The sequence below is a fragment of the Crinia signifera genome, chromosome 1 (assembly GCF_055691185.1).
Source record: "Crinia signifera chromosome 1, ASM5569118v1, whole genome shotgun sequence".
NCBI classification, from domain to species: Eukaryota; Metazoa; Chordata; class Amphibia; order Anura; family Myobatrachidae; genus Crinia; species Crinia signifera.
Genome location: NC_139217.1, coordinates 69912828 through 69931247, shown reverse-complemented (window position 1 = coordinate 69931247; position 18420 = coordinate 69912828). Strand labels below are relative to the sequence as shown.

General features: G+C 42.5%; 1 protein-coding gene across 5 annotated transcripts in view; it reads right to left on the bottom strand.

Moving 5' to 3' along the window:
* The window catches only part of PPARGC1A (PPARG coactivator 1 alpha), a 1315783-nt gene that overhangs the window by 17271 nt on the left and 1280092 nt on the right, over positions 1-18420 (bottom strand). For all 5 annotated transcript variants that reach the window (XM_083161395.1, XM_083161397.1, XM_083161399.1 and 2 more), the window contains 2 exons: positions 12879-12924; positions 12696-12769 (listed from right to left, as the gene is read on the bottom strand). In XM_083161395.1, coding sequence (XP_083017521.1) covers positions 12696-12769; positions 12879-12924 — 120 coding nt within the window. The remainder of the gene's footprint in view (positions 1-12695; positions 12770-12878; positions 12925-18420) is intronic.

Here is an 18420-nt window from a genome sequence, read left to right as displayed (position 1 = left end):
CACATACTGCAATAAGAGCATTTAACACAAATCCCCCACAATTAGATACATTTCCAATTTTCCCACACACGTGGATGATTGTTAGGTGGATGGGCGCAATGAACGGATTGATTGCAAGCGTAATGTAAACTGAGACAGCCCAGTCATGCAACAGATTTTCAGGGGGGGGGGGGGGGGGGGAAACACTTAGGGGATCTCACTTCAAAACTAATTTTGTGCAATCTAAAGATCTAGACTTTTGTTACATGAGATAATGATGGATGTGAACAGTGTACTACACACTAAAATAAAAGTTGGCTTTGTGTAAGTAATGATGGGGGTGCCAGTTCTCTTGCTGCCACGGGCAGCAGAACGGCTTAGGCATACCTCTGGTTGAAAGGGCATGTTTCCTGTCGTTAGATGACCACACACACAGAGGATTTGCCTTCTGGTACAATCAGTTGATCAATCTGATTAAATGTTTTGGGTCCACGCGTGCGGATGTTTCAGATCAGTGTAGTCTATAACAACAGAACGTGTCACCAGTTTAGGCCTTAGCGGACAATCCCCCAGTACTTTATTAAAAACCGCCATCAGTATGTCAACAGCAAGTTTATCCAATAGCAAGCAACCATAGATTTTAAGGGGCATATTTACCAAAGTGCTAAATAAATGTTGAGTAGAATTTGATTGACTGTTACGGGCAACTTCTCCGCTATTAACCCGCACTTTAGTAAATAAACCTCTAGAATTCTAATACTATATAGATCTGGCGCCTGCAATCACCTGTTGAAAAGGAGGAAACAATCTGACATCTGACAGATGGCTTGGGAATAACTGACCTTCCTCATCTACATCGAAAACATGCCATTTTCTGTTATAGACAGCTTAATTCAATTTATTTCACGTCTAAAGATGCATTATCTGTGGAGGTCTAAAATGAATGCTTTCCTTTCCTTTTCATTAGTTCCACATTTACTGTTGCATTCCATTCTGATTTTATGTTCTGATTGATTACTACACCTAATTGTGTATCAGGAATACAGAGGTTCGTTCTGGAAATGGAACATGTTCAGTGAAGGCAGAGCAGACGATCCAGCAATGCGCTGAGACGACTTTCATTTCCCTCAACTTATGCAATTTGCTTACTTAAAATGCAAACAGAGAAGTAATAACATTAAATCATTAGCTATAGGGGATGTAAATAATATGCTTTTCTCCATTTACTTTCTGCACATTTCTCTCTAAATAAAAAAAAACCCAAACAAATTATAATTAGCGCTATTAAGTAATTATGTTTACAGACACACCAGGCTATTGATATTAAAACAAGCATAATTATATCTTGATGTTTTTAATGAAAATCTTCATTAAAAATAGAAAAGAGTGGGGGGGGGGGGGGGTAATTAATGCGGATGTCCCCTTTTTTTCCGATTTCTGCCTAATCTACCAGCAACTAAGACGCGTTACACTGCCAGGCAACCGTCCAGCAATATATATATAGGGATGGCACTCTGATCGCAGGCGTAACATTTGAGAATGGACGATTTTGTTCCTGATGTCTTAATTGGATACCTTCCTATATATGCGTCTCCTGGTGCATGACTAACATGCATTTTCAGTGGAAAACAAGATGCATAGGCCAGCCAATCGGCTCCTACCTGTCATTTAAACCCAGCCTGTCACACGGCAGTTAGGAGCTGACTGGCTGGCTGTTTATCACTTTCCATTTTATCGCTATTGAAACTTGATACATCTGGCCCCTTGCGCAGGCAGAGTTGCACCGGAAACTGTTTACTCCATCGTCACAGACATCTCCCGCTGCATGGCGTATAGGGGCTAGATGTGTGAGAACACATCTGTATCAGCCTGATAAAGCACACAGACACTTAAGCCCCCCCCCACACTCAACGATACCGGCTGCATCAATTAACTATATGAGCGGCCGCCGTCTGATACTGTGTGTAAGCACTGAACAATATCGGTCAGTGACATCACCGGGATCCGCGGAACATGCAGGTCGTTTTACTAGATAGCCAAATTGACCTGCATGTTCTGCTGCTTCGTTAATGAGAATGAGTGTACACACTAGACAATACTGTGAACAATATAGCTCAGAAGGCCCGTTCACAATATCGCCTAGTGTGTATGGGGCTTTAAAACTGCATCCAACGTTTCATGTCTGTACTGACATTTCTGTAGAAGGAAAGTCATATTAGACATGAAACGTTGGGTGTCTGTGTTTCATTTCTGCTGATAAGTACGAGCGTGCCAAATATATTGTCAAGACTGTAGGGGAGCCTCAGCTGTACTTGTGTTGGAGAGAGTGTCAGTCAATGGAACAGCGGAAGCTCTCGTACCTGCACATCTAAGCATGGCCACTGTAAGGACTGTAAAGGTCCATACACACTGGGCGATTATATATGGACATCCATGACCGCTGTCATAGCTAGGGGGAAAGCCGCTCAGTGCACACACACTGAGCTGCTTTCCCCCTGCCTGGCGCTCTCAGTGGGGGGGAGGGGGGGATTTCCCAGCGATGATGCAGGAGCGCGCATCATTGCTCACCACCACGCCGTACACACTGGGCGGCTTTGAACTGAAAGCCACTCAAACTTGTTGTTTTGAGCGGTTTTCAGCTCAGAATCGCCCAGTGTGCATGGGCCTTTACTCTAAACCAGGCTTTTAAAAGAAGTATGTGAAGTGTGCCCTGAGTTACTACTGCATAAGTGACCCAGACTGGTAGCACAAGTTGTGTTTTAATACAAATGCCCTGAAAGTCAAATTCTGCTAAACTAGGTTCTATATACTGTAGGATGATTTCACTTTCTGGGGTTGACTTCTCCCGGACCTGTTTTATTTATATTTGTTGCTCCTGAATTCTAGGAGACGAATGAAAGGACAGGTGACTGTTATCGGCTGTGGGCTGACAAAACACAGTACAGCACACTGTTATCACACTTGCACAAACTATAGGCAGTGAAGCTCCTCTCCGAATGAAATTCTGACTATGGTTTTTATTGCTGTCTATTTTCTTTTGTCAAAGGCGCCTGCTGTGCACAGCTACAAATAGCTGCCATTACCCAGAATGTAATGGGTGTCAGACAAATCACATAACACAAACAATCAACACTATGTGGGCCATATTTCAGCAGAGCACAACCTTAGCAGTATTTATGATTACGGCATTGAAATGTGTTCTATAATAAACAAGTGGCTCTATATCACTCACACTTATGGCATTTTTTTGCACTCAAATCTGTAGCTAGTTTTATGTGCGCTCCAGTCATTATTTCTGAGCTGCCTTTTCCGAAAGGTACAGAACGCACAGTTTTATTTCCGTATTACAGAAAGGATTTGTCGGAAACAATTACCAGCCATTTGGCGTTTGTAAGTGAGGACCTGTTTGATAGTGACACCTAGAGACCTGCAAATCAAAGGTTATGAATAGAAAAGGGATTGATGAGAGTTCCGTAACCAGAGAGGCAATCCTGTACCCTGACGCTAATAACCCAACATTTCCACAAGGATCCACTGCTTGTGTGCATGTAAAACATTTCTATGACACATCATGTTAAACAAGCTTATACTATACTTGCCTATTTTCCATAACTGCCCTGCGGCAGATACCTAGCATTAATAAAAAGGTATGCTGCAGTTGACTTGCTTCGCCATTTGCATCATCAAGTAGCTTTGGCAATTGAGTACGATGACAGTACTTGGCCTTAATCAAAGTATAAAGAACTTGGTAGAACTTTAAAAATGTTGGCATCTGTTTTCCTATAGTTAAGTACAAACTAAGAGATATTTATATGTACACACTACTGCAGGATCCTCTTGGGGTCGTCCCATTGGCTGTGCTTCACGGCCAATGAGACAGCCCAACAGGCGATCTTGCGCTGCTGAATGTGTCCAAGAACATTGTAACGCACAATGCTTCATCGTTCAGTGTGTATGTCTGACTGTCATCCTGTAACGTTGGCTCTGCTTTGGCCACGATCCCCATGCAGTGCTTTCCTTTCAAATACTTTAACATTAATAGGTATATTCAATATTTGGCGATATTTCCAACAGTGGAAATAGCATCAGTTAAGGTATTCAATTCAGGCCAGGACTCGCCATCCTGGCAGGGACTCGCCTGCTACAGACCCGCCTCCTTGTGGAGGCGGGTCTGTATTGTCGGAAACAGACGTGGATTGTTGAATCCGCGGCCGTTTTTTGACAAAACAGCCACATTTTTGACAATCCACAGACTTTCCGACTGTTGAGTTACTGTTGGAAGAAGGGAAAACAACCCGGTATTCCGATTGTCAGGACATTCTAACAGTCGGAATCCCAAATTAAATACCCCCCTAATTCTTCATTGCAAAAGAGAACGCAACGGCATCTTAGCGCATGTGCATTTCCTTTGCAAACATGAATTAGGCTAATACACAACAGATATACTACTCTCTGTCACCCAGCAATACGTATGTAACCTTTAAGTAAAATTTTTTTAAATAAAAATAGAGATAAAACTCTACAACAGATATTTGTACAATACAAAACATTTTTAGCAATATTCCATGAATCATTATCAAAAACTGCTCAGTAAGCACAATAACAATGTAAAACCAGCACCACCTATAAACCAGCATAAACCACTGACCATCATGAACTACAGTATGTAAACTTAAGCTTATAAAAACACACAAACAAGAATAAGCAGCATAGCAGTGTAAGCCGTAAACCGGCATAAGGATGAACAAGTGTAAACTGTGAACCAGCATAAGCTATAAATCAGCATAAGCTATGGCTGCAAGTTGTATCCTCGTGATGATTTGCAAAACCCTGCCACATTGGCAGCTATGAGGCACAATCATTTCATACAAAGAGTGTCAGACACTAGCGCGGCTGCATCTGCCTGAGGCAAATAAAACAGGCTCAGGTCTCCGGTGACACAAAGACATACACACATAGCCAGCAACAGCCATTTTTATCTTCAAAGATGTACATCTTACAGTTTGTAAACAACAACATCCGAGGAGACAACAAAACAAGAATTTTTTTCTTTTTTTTTTCTTTAAAAAAAAATAAAAAATATCACAATTGAATTCAATGGTAAAAACGATATTTTATCCTTTACATCTCTCAACAGGCTGTCTCAAGTCAGAAAATCTAGGCAGCACACAAGATGCTTCACACGGTTAAGTGTCTTTACTTTTTAATTTATACGGTATGTTCTACAAGGGAACATAGGCGCTGCTTGCCTCCGGCAAAACCACAAGCTAAAACAGTATAATATTGCTTGATAACTACTCCAACCAGATGACTAAATCAAGCCCATAAAAACATTATATGTATAATTGAATTATGATTATTATTTTTTTATTTTTTCAAGCTCTGCCAATTCTGTTTATCTGTTCTTGCTCTATAAAACTGAATTAATGAACGTTTCCGGGTGTCCCTGCCTTTGACCTGAGTTTTTCCTGGGGCTCTCATCCCGGGTAGACAATCCAGTTTAAAGGCCCCCATACTCTTCGCTGAGGTATCACATGCAGCGCCACATGCGATACCTCAGCAACTGCCTGCCAGGGAACCACCAGGCTCCGCGGCGGCTCGGATCGCATATGATACTTTGTACATGATCCTTTGGCATACGATGTATTGTGTGCGTTCCCAGTCATCGGATCTGATCCTAAATGCACGGGACCGTGTATTGGATCAGAATCTGTGGTAAATACGTAAAAACGTACGATATGGCAGTTAACCCATAAATTATTGGGCCGATGGGTCAAAATTGAGTGACAAAGGCCATGAGCGGGATTCTCTAAAATCCGCAGCCCTCTTCGCCGGCCACCGCATTTCTAATGACCGCATATTCTCTAAAATATGCGGTCATTAACGCAAGGGACAGCTCTTGCGGTAAGAGCTGTCCCTTGCGATGCGGCGCCGTTGCTGGACTTCCGGGTCTATGATGGATCCCTCACACACCGCTGCGGTAAGAAGCCCATAGGCTTCTGCAGGGAACCGCCAGCTTTTGCTGGCGATTCCCTCCGCAGCGGTGACACTGCGGAGGGAGGTTAGAGAATACAGAAATGCGGTAAAAACCCAGATAACGGGGTTTTTACCGCATTTCTGTAATAGAGAATCTCGCCCGATATCTTTCTAGTGTATGGGCACCTTAATTCTGAATGGTGGGCTGGGAATTTTTTTCTCTGATTGGCGGAAGGAAGGGGCCGGGCGGCCTGGAGTCTTTGCTGCAGTGTGTTGTTAAAACAGCTGCCACAGCCAGAGATGCTACCCGCTGTAGTGAGGTCTGGTGACTGGTGTTTGACATGTATGAGCGTGACGTGTTTATATGAAATGTATGTGTGTGTTAGTGTATGAGTGTGACATGTGTGTGTATACGGGCAGCATGGCAGTACTGGCTTGTAGAATGCCAGGGCAAATCTAAATTTCAAAGCATTTCACTACTACGAGAACCTGTATAAAGCTCAATGCATCAAAACAATGGAAACACACATGGAAAACAATCCACAAATGCATAAAACATGTCTAAACACGCATAAGTAATCTGGCGCATTTATCTGCTGTCAAAGCGCTCACATGTGTAAACGCGGCACCTACATTCTACACCTAAAGGAGACATTAATTGCAGCAAAGGATCTACACAGCATGAAAAATGGGTTCAGGTATGTTGGTGAATTAAAATACAAAAGACCTCTGTTTATTTGCCTTCCTTATCTAATCTATACGATAACGTATCAGCAGAATGTTTAATTGCATAGGTGACTGCTGAAGAAAAATGAAAAAGAAGCCAATTAACAAAATTAACATTACCCCTTGTTGGCATTTACATAGAGATTTGTTTTATTATTATTAAACTCTGATGCACAGTAGTGTCGGAGCAGGTGTGTACATAGGGCTGTTGTGCTCAGGTATGTTTAGTCTTTTTGTTTTATTAGGATATTAGACTGAATTACAATTTGATCTGAAAATGATTTATCTTTGGTAGTACCGACATTGCTGCACAAAGTAAGCTAACGCCGATGCCTGAGGGGTGTTCTAATAGGTAAAACTGGACTGGAAGTCAAGCAAGAATCTTACTATTTTTGTCTTTATTTGGCACTGCTCCCTAGGAGGAACACATTCAGGAAGTCAGGCGCACCTATCGTAAAGATATTTTCCCATTTCCATTACGACACAGAGTCCCCGTATTTAGTTTTATATTTACATTTATCCTTATCGCCATTTTTCAATTGGGGACTGTGGTCATTTGTCATTGAGGCGTGATCATATGAGCCAGTGTAGTGTTTGTCTATAAGAAGACATAACTAATCAATCATACAGTATGCGGGTGTCACAAACACCTCCAATACGCCAATAATTGGAGCAGAATGGATAGTGTAATGGTTAGCATAGCATTACTGCCTCACAGCGCTGAGGTCAGGGGTTCGATTCCTACCATGGCTCTAACTGTGCGGAGTTTGTATATTCTCCCCCTTGTGTGGGTTTCCTCCGGGTACTCCGGTTTCCTCCCACAATCCAAAAATATGCTCGTAGGCTAATTGGCTCCCAACAAAATTAACTCTATAATGTATGTGTGTGCATGTACAGGTGGCAGGGAATCTAGATTGTAAGCTCCACTGGGACAGGGGCTGATATGAATGTTCAAATATTCTCTGTAAAGCACTGCGGAATATGTGTGCGCTATATAAGAAACGGTTAAAAAAATAAATAATTGTTCAATGTTTAATCCTAATTGTGTGACCAGTGCCTCCAACATGCTGGACCTCGCACTGTCCCTTTCACCTCCCCCAATGCCACACATGATTTGGTGTGGGGCATGCAGCACCAGATAACTCCCAACCTTCCTACAGTATGGCGGGACCTGAAACTGGGACTGGTAATGGGTTGGATGGGTCAGTAGACTTGCATTACATAAAGATGTGCAGCTGTCATATACCGTAATGCACCTTTATATCACCATATAGTGCTAGACTTCACCATATAGTGCTATGAGAATCAGGAGAACCCCATGGTAAAATCAGCCTAATAAATGCTGATATGCAGAAATAGTAATGTACAACCTATTCCTGGAATGTAACTAGGACAGACATGGGCAACCTATGGCTATGGAACCAGGGTGGTGAGTACTTTATCATAAATGAGGGGATGGAGGCTGTCACGTGCAGTTGCAACCTGTACGTGGTTCAGCCATCAATGGTTTCCCGCCAAAGGACAAACATCAATGGCAGGTGCTTCAATGAACAAGCCTTATTGAGAGACTACCATCTGATTTAAAATGGCTCCCTTCACAAAATGGCTGTCTCCATTTGCCTGCTGGAATAAAGTGTGCTATCAACCATGCTCATAATTAGGTATCCACTGGGACTCTCCTCTTCTGATGGCTATTGGTGACATGTCATTTTACATCCACCAGACAAGTAATATATGCAGAGATGTTGGCATATTTTTACTTTAAGCCTCCAAAGCGCCACATAATCAATCTGCATCTGTCCCAGTTGGGCTTATTTAATGGCGCGGTGTTATAAGCATTTATAGAAGCAATTTGCTGTCATTTTAGCAAACGGCACTGAAATAATTAGAGAAAATGATAGCATATCTGTACATGTGACTATGGCTCTTTTATGAGCATGGTGCAAAGAGAACCGATGTTCTGTAAGCGAATTAGGCATCCAATGGCAGTAGCGTAGGGTGAGTGTCATGACACAGCAAGGCAATCTATAATGGATAGTGTAGTGGTTAGCATTACTGCCTCACCACTGAGGTCATGGGTTCAATTCCTACCATGGCCCTAACTGTGTGGAGTTTGTATATTCTCCCTGTGCTTGTGTGGGTTTCCCAGGGTACTCCGGTTTCCTCCCACAATCCAAAAATATCATGGTAGGTTAATTGGCTCCCAACAATATTAACACTAACGTGAATGTGTGTCTGTGTGAGTGTGTTTGTGTATATGCGGTAGGGGATTTAGATTGTAAGCTCCACTGGGGCAGGGACTGATGTGAATGGCCAAATATTCTCTGTACAGCTCTGCGGAATATTTGTGCGCTATAGAAATAACTGGTAATAATAAAAAATATAATATTACCATACAATGAAAATCATCGTTCATCTTGTATTTTTTGGGGGGGGGGTTTAGAATTGTACAGCGATACAATGGCACTACAGAGCCATTTGTTAGGCGCCTGCTTAGCATACTCCTTTTAAAGTACACATCATGTTACATAAAAAGGATTCATGCAACTGTTGTCAGTGATACATTCCAAACATAACAAAATGATCCACAGTCCTCAAACAAACAGACCAGCCTAAATTAGTAGGGGGAGACTTCATGTTTGGATGCTAACAATCCCTTTTTCAGACACAATACCTTCAGGGCCTTTGGAAACAATGATTAGGTAGGTCTTTGTGTAACCAAATTGTATCCTCGCTACACTAACAAAATCTGCAATACTTCCTGTATTATATATCCAGTGCCGGATAAAACCCTGTAGAGTCCCATGCTAGTTTAAATCTCATGGCCGTCCTTGCATACAATTCCCTAATAAGTGTTTAAATCTCGCCCTGCCCCCCCTCACAAATGATCTACTAATATGTTTTTACATTGACCAATCAACAGTTTAGGACCTGGAAACTGCAACGTGTATCTGATGTCTGTGGTTTACACAGTCTGTGACATGGCAGGTAGGAGCTGATTGGCTGGCTGTTTGATCACTTTTGAAGCTTAGTGCATCTGGCCCAGAGCCTTTAATTTAAATATTTAGTTTATTTTATGTAATTCATTTTTTTCTATCTTTAGGAAACAATTTAAGAAAGCGTGATTGTAATTTTCTTTCAAAATCAAATCAATATAATTTTTTGTCCATTGTCTCCTAAAAAGTGCAGGGCCCATAGGCTGGCACCTACTTTGCCTATATGGTAATCCGGCACTGTATATACCCCTTACCCCAGGCATGTCCAACGTTGGCCCTCCAGATGTTATCCCAGCATGCTTTGCAATAGTTTTAGCATTCTTAAATAGCAAAACTGTGGCAAAGCATGATGGGATGTGTAGGTTTACAACATCTGGAGGGCCAACGTTGGACATGCCTGCCTTACGCTAAGGTTAGTTACTCTTGTGGAAGCAGCTACATGAATTTCGGGAACATACGTTTAATAGGCCTCTTACCATTGAAGTGTTCCTGCTAGGCTGTTTAAGCAGGGAGCTGTGCCCTGCTCGATTTTTAAAGGGCAAAATGCGCCCTGCCCCTCTAGCAGCACCCCGCTAAAAGAGCCTGGGTGCCTGCCCAACGGTGTGCGTGGGGAAGCCGTAGACGGCGTCTCCTTTAGTGACGTGTCGGCCGGGCCTGCCCCTTTTCATGATGTTGCGGCCCGGGCACGCCCCTTCTGTGACGTCGGTGGCCCGGGACCGCCCACAACTGTGACGTCGGCGGGCCCGGTCCGCCCCCGTGCAGCGGCGCCCTGCCCGCACAAAATCCTAGAAGGAACACTACATTGGTCGGGTAACTCTGGCATGTTTTAAAATCGGCACTGTTCTCTAGCGAGTGAATTAAACTAAGGATGGTCAGAGATGAGTATCATACTGTAGTTTTCAGCATCAGATAACTGAAACAAATCGCTGTTACAACTTTCCAATGTTCTGCAAAGCAGGACTAACAAGCCTTAGGCCTTTTCACTTTGATGAACGTCATGCTACTAGGAACATATTCTACCTGCAGATGAAATATGTTACAGTGTCTCCTGAAGCCTGTTCCACCCGTTTAGCTAAACCATCAGCCCCCATTCCCGCTCAGTTCACTGACAGAGAGCAAGGGGGTAGCTACAGTGCAAGAATGCCGCAATGCAATTAGCTGACACAATGACGCCTATATGTATATGAGAGAATGTAAATGGTGATGACAGCGAGTAACAAATTTAGGCTGCAGACATGCGCTCTAATAACTGCTTTTATATGTGCTTTGTCAGGTCACAAGTATGATCATATATTAAAAAAATACACATAGAAGCATAACATATTCTATACACAAACATGTTGTGAAAATAGGAAGACAAAGTGGGGTATCCAATTTGGGATTCCGACTGTCGGAATGTCCCGACAGTCAGAATCCTGGGTCGTTTTCTCCCAGCTCGACAGAAAGTTGACAGCCAGAATTTAACGTTCCAGCTGTCGGTTGGAAAATGGATATGTTGGTGAAAATGGCTGCGGGCTGTTCGAAATCTGAGAAACTGCGGGCGTTTCTGACAAAACAGAACCAATTTGTTTTAAAGTCGGTACTGTTTTGTCTGAAACTTCCTTCATAGCTGTCGGAAACAGCAGCATTGAATAAGCGGCGGCCGCTATTTCACACGGCGGAAACAGCGTCTAACATTGAATACTCCAAAAAATGCCTTAAATAAATTTCCACACTTGTCTACATATTGTATATATAGGGAACTAAAGTGACTCAAACAAAATGGCTGAACATAGTATGCTGGATATAATATAATTGGCAACTAGTAAACAGAGAGCTTACCTTGTCACATTTGCATACATTTTATCATCAAAATGGCTGCCTCAACCATTAAAAGATAGAGTATAATCTAATTTGTTTTAAAAAAAAAAAATGTGTTTTTTTTATTGTATCAAAAAACACTGTGCTTTTTTCGCAGGGGCAACTCCCAAAGTGATGCATTCACAAATATATATGCAAAAGCTATTAGTAGGCTAATATTCTACAGCCAACACAAGCAATATTATTACCACACTGAGGATGTGTTCAGCACAAAATAAAATAATAACCGCACACACACAACATTCAATGGCATATCATTTCTCAGAACAAATCAGGGGCAAACGCAGGATTTGTAGGAGGGGTTTCTACTATGCACTCCTGGAAAGGGGATGTGGCCTCAGCAAAAGGGGCGTGGCTTTACAGCAATGCCGCAACCGCTTCCCTGTTTGCAGACACTGTGGTGCATGCCCAGTGCTCTGTGAGCTGCTGGTATGCCCCCTGCCCATCTTTCTTGCTGTGAGTAGATGCTGTGCACATGCACACAGCGACTATTCACTGTTGGGAGAGCAGGACAGTCCCAGAAACATAGGTCTGTCCTGCGAAAATCAGGACAGTTGGGAGGTATGATATAGATATATAGATATATGTATATATAGATCAGTTCGTAGGGTCGGCACTCACCCTTATGGATGATGTGTGCACCGGTGCATAGATAGTCGCGGAGGTAGCGGCACTCAGAGACTGCAGTATCAAATAACTTTTATAAAGTGATGCACAGCATATCTGACGTTTCGGGGCATGCAAGTCCCATTTTTGAGGCGTTCAAAATCCATTCGCAGCCAGTGCGTACGAGCGTGGTGTGTGTGAGGGGGGGCATTCGCAGGGCGGCGTCTGGTTGATTCGCAAGGCTCTGAATTCGCAGCCATGCAAACCAACCAGAATAACCCCCTTAATGACGTGCGTGTTGTTAATAATGATATTTACAAACATGTTAATGCTGCCATACATTGATACGTTAGACATTTTCTCTATGTACAGTATATACAATGCAGCTGCATGCATGTCATTGCGCTGTATCAGCCATTAAAGTCTCAGAGAGTTCCACTGTGAATATTCATCAGCAGATTGAAATGTATGGATTTTTCAAGGCGAAGCGTCTCAATAGCTTTCTGTATAAAGCACAATGCGATGGAATAGTAATGAAAGAATGATCCTTACCTGCAGTTCCAGAGAGCTCCACACTTAAGGTTCTTTCAATAGTCTTGCTCTCAAATGGGGAACCCTTGGGATCACTGGAAGACAGCGTATATTTATAAAAACAAGCTGAAATGGAGCTATTGCAGCCAAGACGAGAAGACACCCATCCCTTGCCAACAGAGCTTGCCGATGCCCAATACTTACTTTGGTGACTCGGGTGTCAGAGGAAGTGACAAACTTGTTGACTTGGCTGTAAATGAAAAGAAAGCCTTTATTAATACTGCTACAAATGTACGGTCTATTTACATCTGTTTGGAATTACCATGGTCAATTAAATACAGTTTTTATTCAAAGACACAAAAGTAAATAAGTACAAAGGATGGAGGATTACAATAACAATGTAATAATAAGCCAATAAGAGAGCAGCACAGCTTTGTCTGTTGCATTCTATTGGATCGCCTATCAATCACTTCCTGGAATCTCTCCCCTGGGAGGTTTAGCTGTGCTCAGCTGACATTCCAGCATTAGCCCATCAGCTGCAGTGCTGCTCCGAGCAGTTCAGCACCAATATACCCATAATTCAATAGCGGATCATGTGTAGGAGACCAAATGCACCGTATTCATATTTTCATTTAACACATTCACTGCTGCCCTTCATCACGCACATATGCTCTATGATTTTTAGAATGCCGCTTTAGATTTGTTGATTGCGAAAGGAAAATATTGTCACACCGTTTCCTTTTGTCTGCTCATTATCTATTATCCATTATGTTGTTTTTAATCTCCAGTCTGCGAGTGGGTTCCTCTCTTCCGCCATTTTTATTCCACTGTATGCATTAACCCCGAAAACTTGGGGGGGTGGGGGGATACATTATTAATGAAAGCTAGGGGCAGTATAAAATCATTGGTGTTCCTGCTTGAAATTGGACCTCCTTATCGTCTATAAGCCCGCCTCAGACTCCTGTGAGCCAATGGGCATCAGGGAGGGGCTTGTAGAAAATGATTGACAAGCAGAGTGTTGTCTCGTGACTATTTGGCACAGCATTGGAAGCCTGCCTTCCAGTTGCTGTAATACTGTACATGTGCACTACATAAACATACACAGCATTACCCGCAGACCATCGATGTCACCCCACCAGTTTGTCTCAGAAACAGGGATAAGAGGAGATGTTTCCCAATGCAACCAATCAAATTCTGCAGATGCATCCATATACGTCTAGCCTCAACACTCCATGAAGCGTGAGATGTCTGGGGTGAGTGAGCTGCCAGGTTCCATGCAACTCTGTTAATTGAGAATATTTTTTGGTCAGAAGATGCGTCTTAGTCGCAATACGATGTGACTAGGATGCACAAGGAGACTGCTGATTAATTTGCTATGCAACACTTGTATACTGTGTGTGACTGTATATGGACCAGAACAGAACTTGTATAGGAAAAAAATCTGCATCTGCTACATTGTTGCACTCCGTATCCAGACTCAGAGACTCAGTCGCACACAAATATATAAGTGTTCTATATAACATGAATCAGCATGTTCTCCTCGTGCATCATAGATGAAACTAAACCCTATGTCGAGGTATGGCATGCAGCTTCGCAAGATATACCTTAGCAACTTGGACTGCATAAGGTACATCAGATGCGGTCCTTTTGCAAACGATGTATCATATGCCATGCCAGCCATGGCTACGGGATACAACAAATCCTTGTGACAGCCATGACGAACTCTGGTTTTGATGTGCAGAGGACCGCGCATCGACTTGTATTCGCAGGCAAGTTACATAAGATATGGCACACTTCACATGATTTATGATAGATGCCTGATGCAGTCTCACGGGACCTGTTGTGCCAAAAAAGACTGTTTGGTGCAACTGCAGCAATGATGTATGAGGATATATCTGTAGCTATTATACTGTATATAGAGTACAGTTAAAAGAAGATATGTAATTGGTTGCTATGAATACCCCTGCTCTCCAAACTCTACACCCTGAAGAAAGTATGTAATTGGTGGCACAGCTGCCAAGTAGCGATTCCACATTCCCCATTATTAGCCTGGTTTCGTGTTTGACACTCCAGAAGCAGCGTGGCTGGGCATTTGCCAAATAATTGGTTCAGCGGTGTATATCTAATTTAAGAAGTACCGGATTACTTTACAACTAATTAGGTATTAATTACTAACAGTAATTCAATGATATCTTTATAAGTGTTTGTTTAAAGAACTGTTGAGTTGTCAGCCTAACTGACCCAGATGGAAGCCAACCCCCTGACTCCACGCACTGCAAGCAGCTAATCCGTGGCTGATGTAGCAATTGGCCTATCAACTCACTTACTGATGCAGCTCCGATGTCAATAGATCTTGGTGATTGGCTGTCATGAATATCAGTTCAGCCAGTCAGTAGTAAAGTTTGGGGAAACTGGTTCGCTAATAACATTATTATTATTACGTTGGCACTAGTCAACTGACACTTAGGGGGAAATTTACTAATATGGGATGTTGCTATGGGCAACCAATCAGAATCTACTTCTTATTTATTTAGCACCTCCCAGAAGATAATAGATAGTCTCTGATTGGTTGCCCATAGCAACATCCGAAACAGAACTGCCATCTTAGTAAATTTCCCCCTTACACATGAGTAAAGCTAGTGAAGTTTTTGTGGTGAGAGTGTATCATTATAAACTGTGTCTAATCTCAGACGTAGCAAACTGACCGCTGTCCCTTGCCACATTCACTCCAATATAAACAACATTGCTTGCTACTTTTGTGTCATAAAACTCTGCTACAGTGTGTACTAAACAAGACTGATAGTGGATCACTACCTCCTGGCCGCTCATGCAGTATAAAGTGTTATAGTATATGCTTTGAAGCTTTTGTAGCTGAACATATACATCAAACTAAAACATAAATGAATACAAATTATGGTAGGAGGAAAGCGACATACAGAATCACGCAATATACGGAAAGTATCGCTTTGCGAGTCTCTCTTCTATAAAACTATAAACCTGAACTAAGCAGAATGGAGTTCATTAGTCTTGTGAAGAACATTTGGCCAGCATCTCCTGGCACAGGAGCCACAGGGTTAAGCTGTGAGAATACTTAGGTTTTGTTTCAGTACCAAGATTACAAGTGGCAGAGGCTGCTGAATAATAAACTCCCTTATATGGATTCCTGTCTTATCTCTGCGCTGCAATAAGGAATATATTACCGTATTTTCCGGACTATAAGGCGCACCTAAAAGCATTAAAATTTCCTAAAAATAGTCCATGCGCCTTATAGTCCGGTGCGCCTTATGTGTGCAACTTTGGTAAGCGGAGGCTTGATTGACTGTCGGACCATTTCCTGCTGACACGGTGTCAGAGGAAATGGTCCGACAGTCAATCAGGCGGAGGCATTACGTACTGTACACTGCGAAGATCCTAGAAAATGGCACCAGTGAAAAGACATGCTTACGAGGCACAATTCAAACTGCAGACTATCAGTTACGCGGTTGCAAATGGGAACAGAGCAGCTGCGAAAGAATTCAACATTAATGAATCTATGGTTCGTAAGTGGAGGAAGCAAGAAAATGAACTTCTTCAAGTTAAGAAGACAAAACAGAGTTTCCGAGGGAACAAAGCGAGGTGGCCACAGTTGGAAGACCAACTTGAGCAATGGATTATTGAACAAAGAACCGCCGGGAGAAGCGTCTCTACAGTCACCATTCGACTGAAGGCAACAACGATAGCACAAGACCTGAAGATCGAACACTTTCAAGGAGGTCCATCTTGGTGCTTTCGTTTTATGAAAAGGCGTCATCTCTCCATCCGCACAAGGACTACCATGGCACAGCAACTGCCAGCAGATTACAAAGAAAAACTGGCCATCTTCCGCGCCTACTGCAGTAACAAGATTACTGGCAAAAAGATCCAGCCCAACCACATCACCAACATGGACGAGGTCCCCCTCACTTTTGACATCCCTGTGAACCATACTGTGGATAAAAAGGGGAGCAGCACAGTATTGATACGCACCACGGGGCATGAGAAGTCGGCTTTCACTGTTGTTCTTGGTTGCCACGCTAATGGGCAGAAGCTTCCACCTATGGTCATTTTTAAGAGGAAGACGCTGCCCAAAGAAAAGTTTCCTGCCGGAGTCATTGTTAAGGCCAATCAAAAGGGCTGGATGGACGAGGACAAAATGACAGAGTGGCTGAGAGAGGTATATATAAAGAGACCGGATGGTTTTTTCCATGCATCACCGTCCCTGTTGATCTGCGACTCCATGCGTGCCCATCTCACCGATGCTGTGAAAAACCAAGTGAGGCAAATGAATACGGAGCTTGCCATCATTCCGGGAGGACTAACAAAAGAACTCCAACCGTTGGACATTGGTGTAAACAGGGTGTTTAAAGTGAAGTTGCGAGCGACGTGGGAGCGATGGATGACAGACGGTGAACATACCTTCACTAACACTGGGAGGCAGCGCCGGGCGAGTTACGCCACCATATGTGAATGGATCGTGGATGCCTGGGCTGAGGTATCTGCCTTAACTGTTGTCCGAGCTTTCGGGAAAGCTGGCATCATTGCTGAACAGCCACCAGGTAACGAGACTGACTCCGACAATGATGACAGGGAACAGGGCATGCTTGACAGCGAAATTGCCCAGCTGTTCAATTCTGACACAGAAGATGAGGAGTTTGATGGTTTTGTGGGAGAAGATTGTTAAATAAATAATTTGAGTGTCTTGTTAAATACCTACAGTAGTAGTGTAAAGTTGCACCAAACTTAAAGAAGATGAGGAGTTTGCTAGTTTTATGGGAGAAGATTGTTAGATAAATAATTTGAGTGTATTGTTAAATACCTGCTAGTATTGTGGGAGAAGATTGTTAAATAAATAATTTGAGTGTCTTGTTAAATACCTACAGTAGTAGTGTAAAGTTGCACCAAACTTAAAGAAGATGAGGAGTTTGCTAGTTTTATGGGAGAAGATTGTTAAATAAATAATTTGAGTGTATTGTTAAATACCTGCTAGTATTGTGGGAGAAGATTGTTAAAAAAAATATTTAAATAACTACGGTAGTAGAATAAAGTTGCACCAAACTAAATACATACTGTAATTTGAGAATAAAGTTCCATCTAACTGGATGTTTTGCCTCCGTTACCTTTTCTACTGTTTTATTATGCACCTTATAATACGGTGCGCCTTATAATACGGTGCGCCTTATAATACGGTGCGCCTTATGTATGGGTCAAATACAGAAATGTGCCCCATAACTGAAACTGCGCCTTATAATCCGGTGCGCCTTATAGTGCAGAAAATACGGTATTTGATGCAAATCTCTTATGTCTTATATTCTGTGATTTTTCTTGCGATTCCTGACATTTTCGCACATTTGCCCGAGGATAAAGATTCACAAGACGCTCTATACATTACCAGGTATTGTCTCTTTCTAGTGCTACTTTTTCAGTACTTTCTACAACTCTAAAACTGTTGTTCATTAAAAGACAGCTAATTAGTTCAGTTTCATTTTACGACTCTGGAGACTTTTTTTTTAGATGCTTTCAAACCAAAGTGAAAACAAACTGGAATTTATGGGAAGGTTTTAGAGATGATTGTGAGATCTGTTCATCTGCTCGCAGAGTCCCGTTCTATGTTAAGTGCTGTGTATGGATCGCAACGCAAAATTTTTGACTTAAAAAAAGTGGATCGCGGGTAGTTCGCCGATCCGTGTTTTCTCGGACCGTGACACTTGGATTAAATAGGTCGAATGTA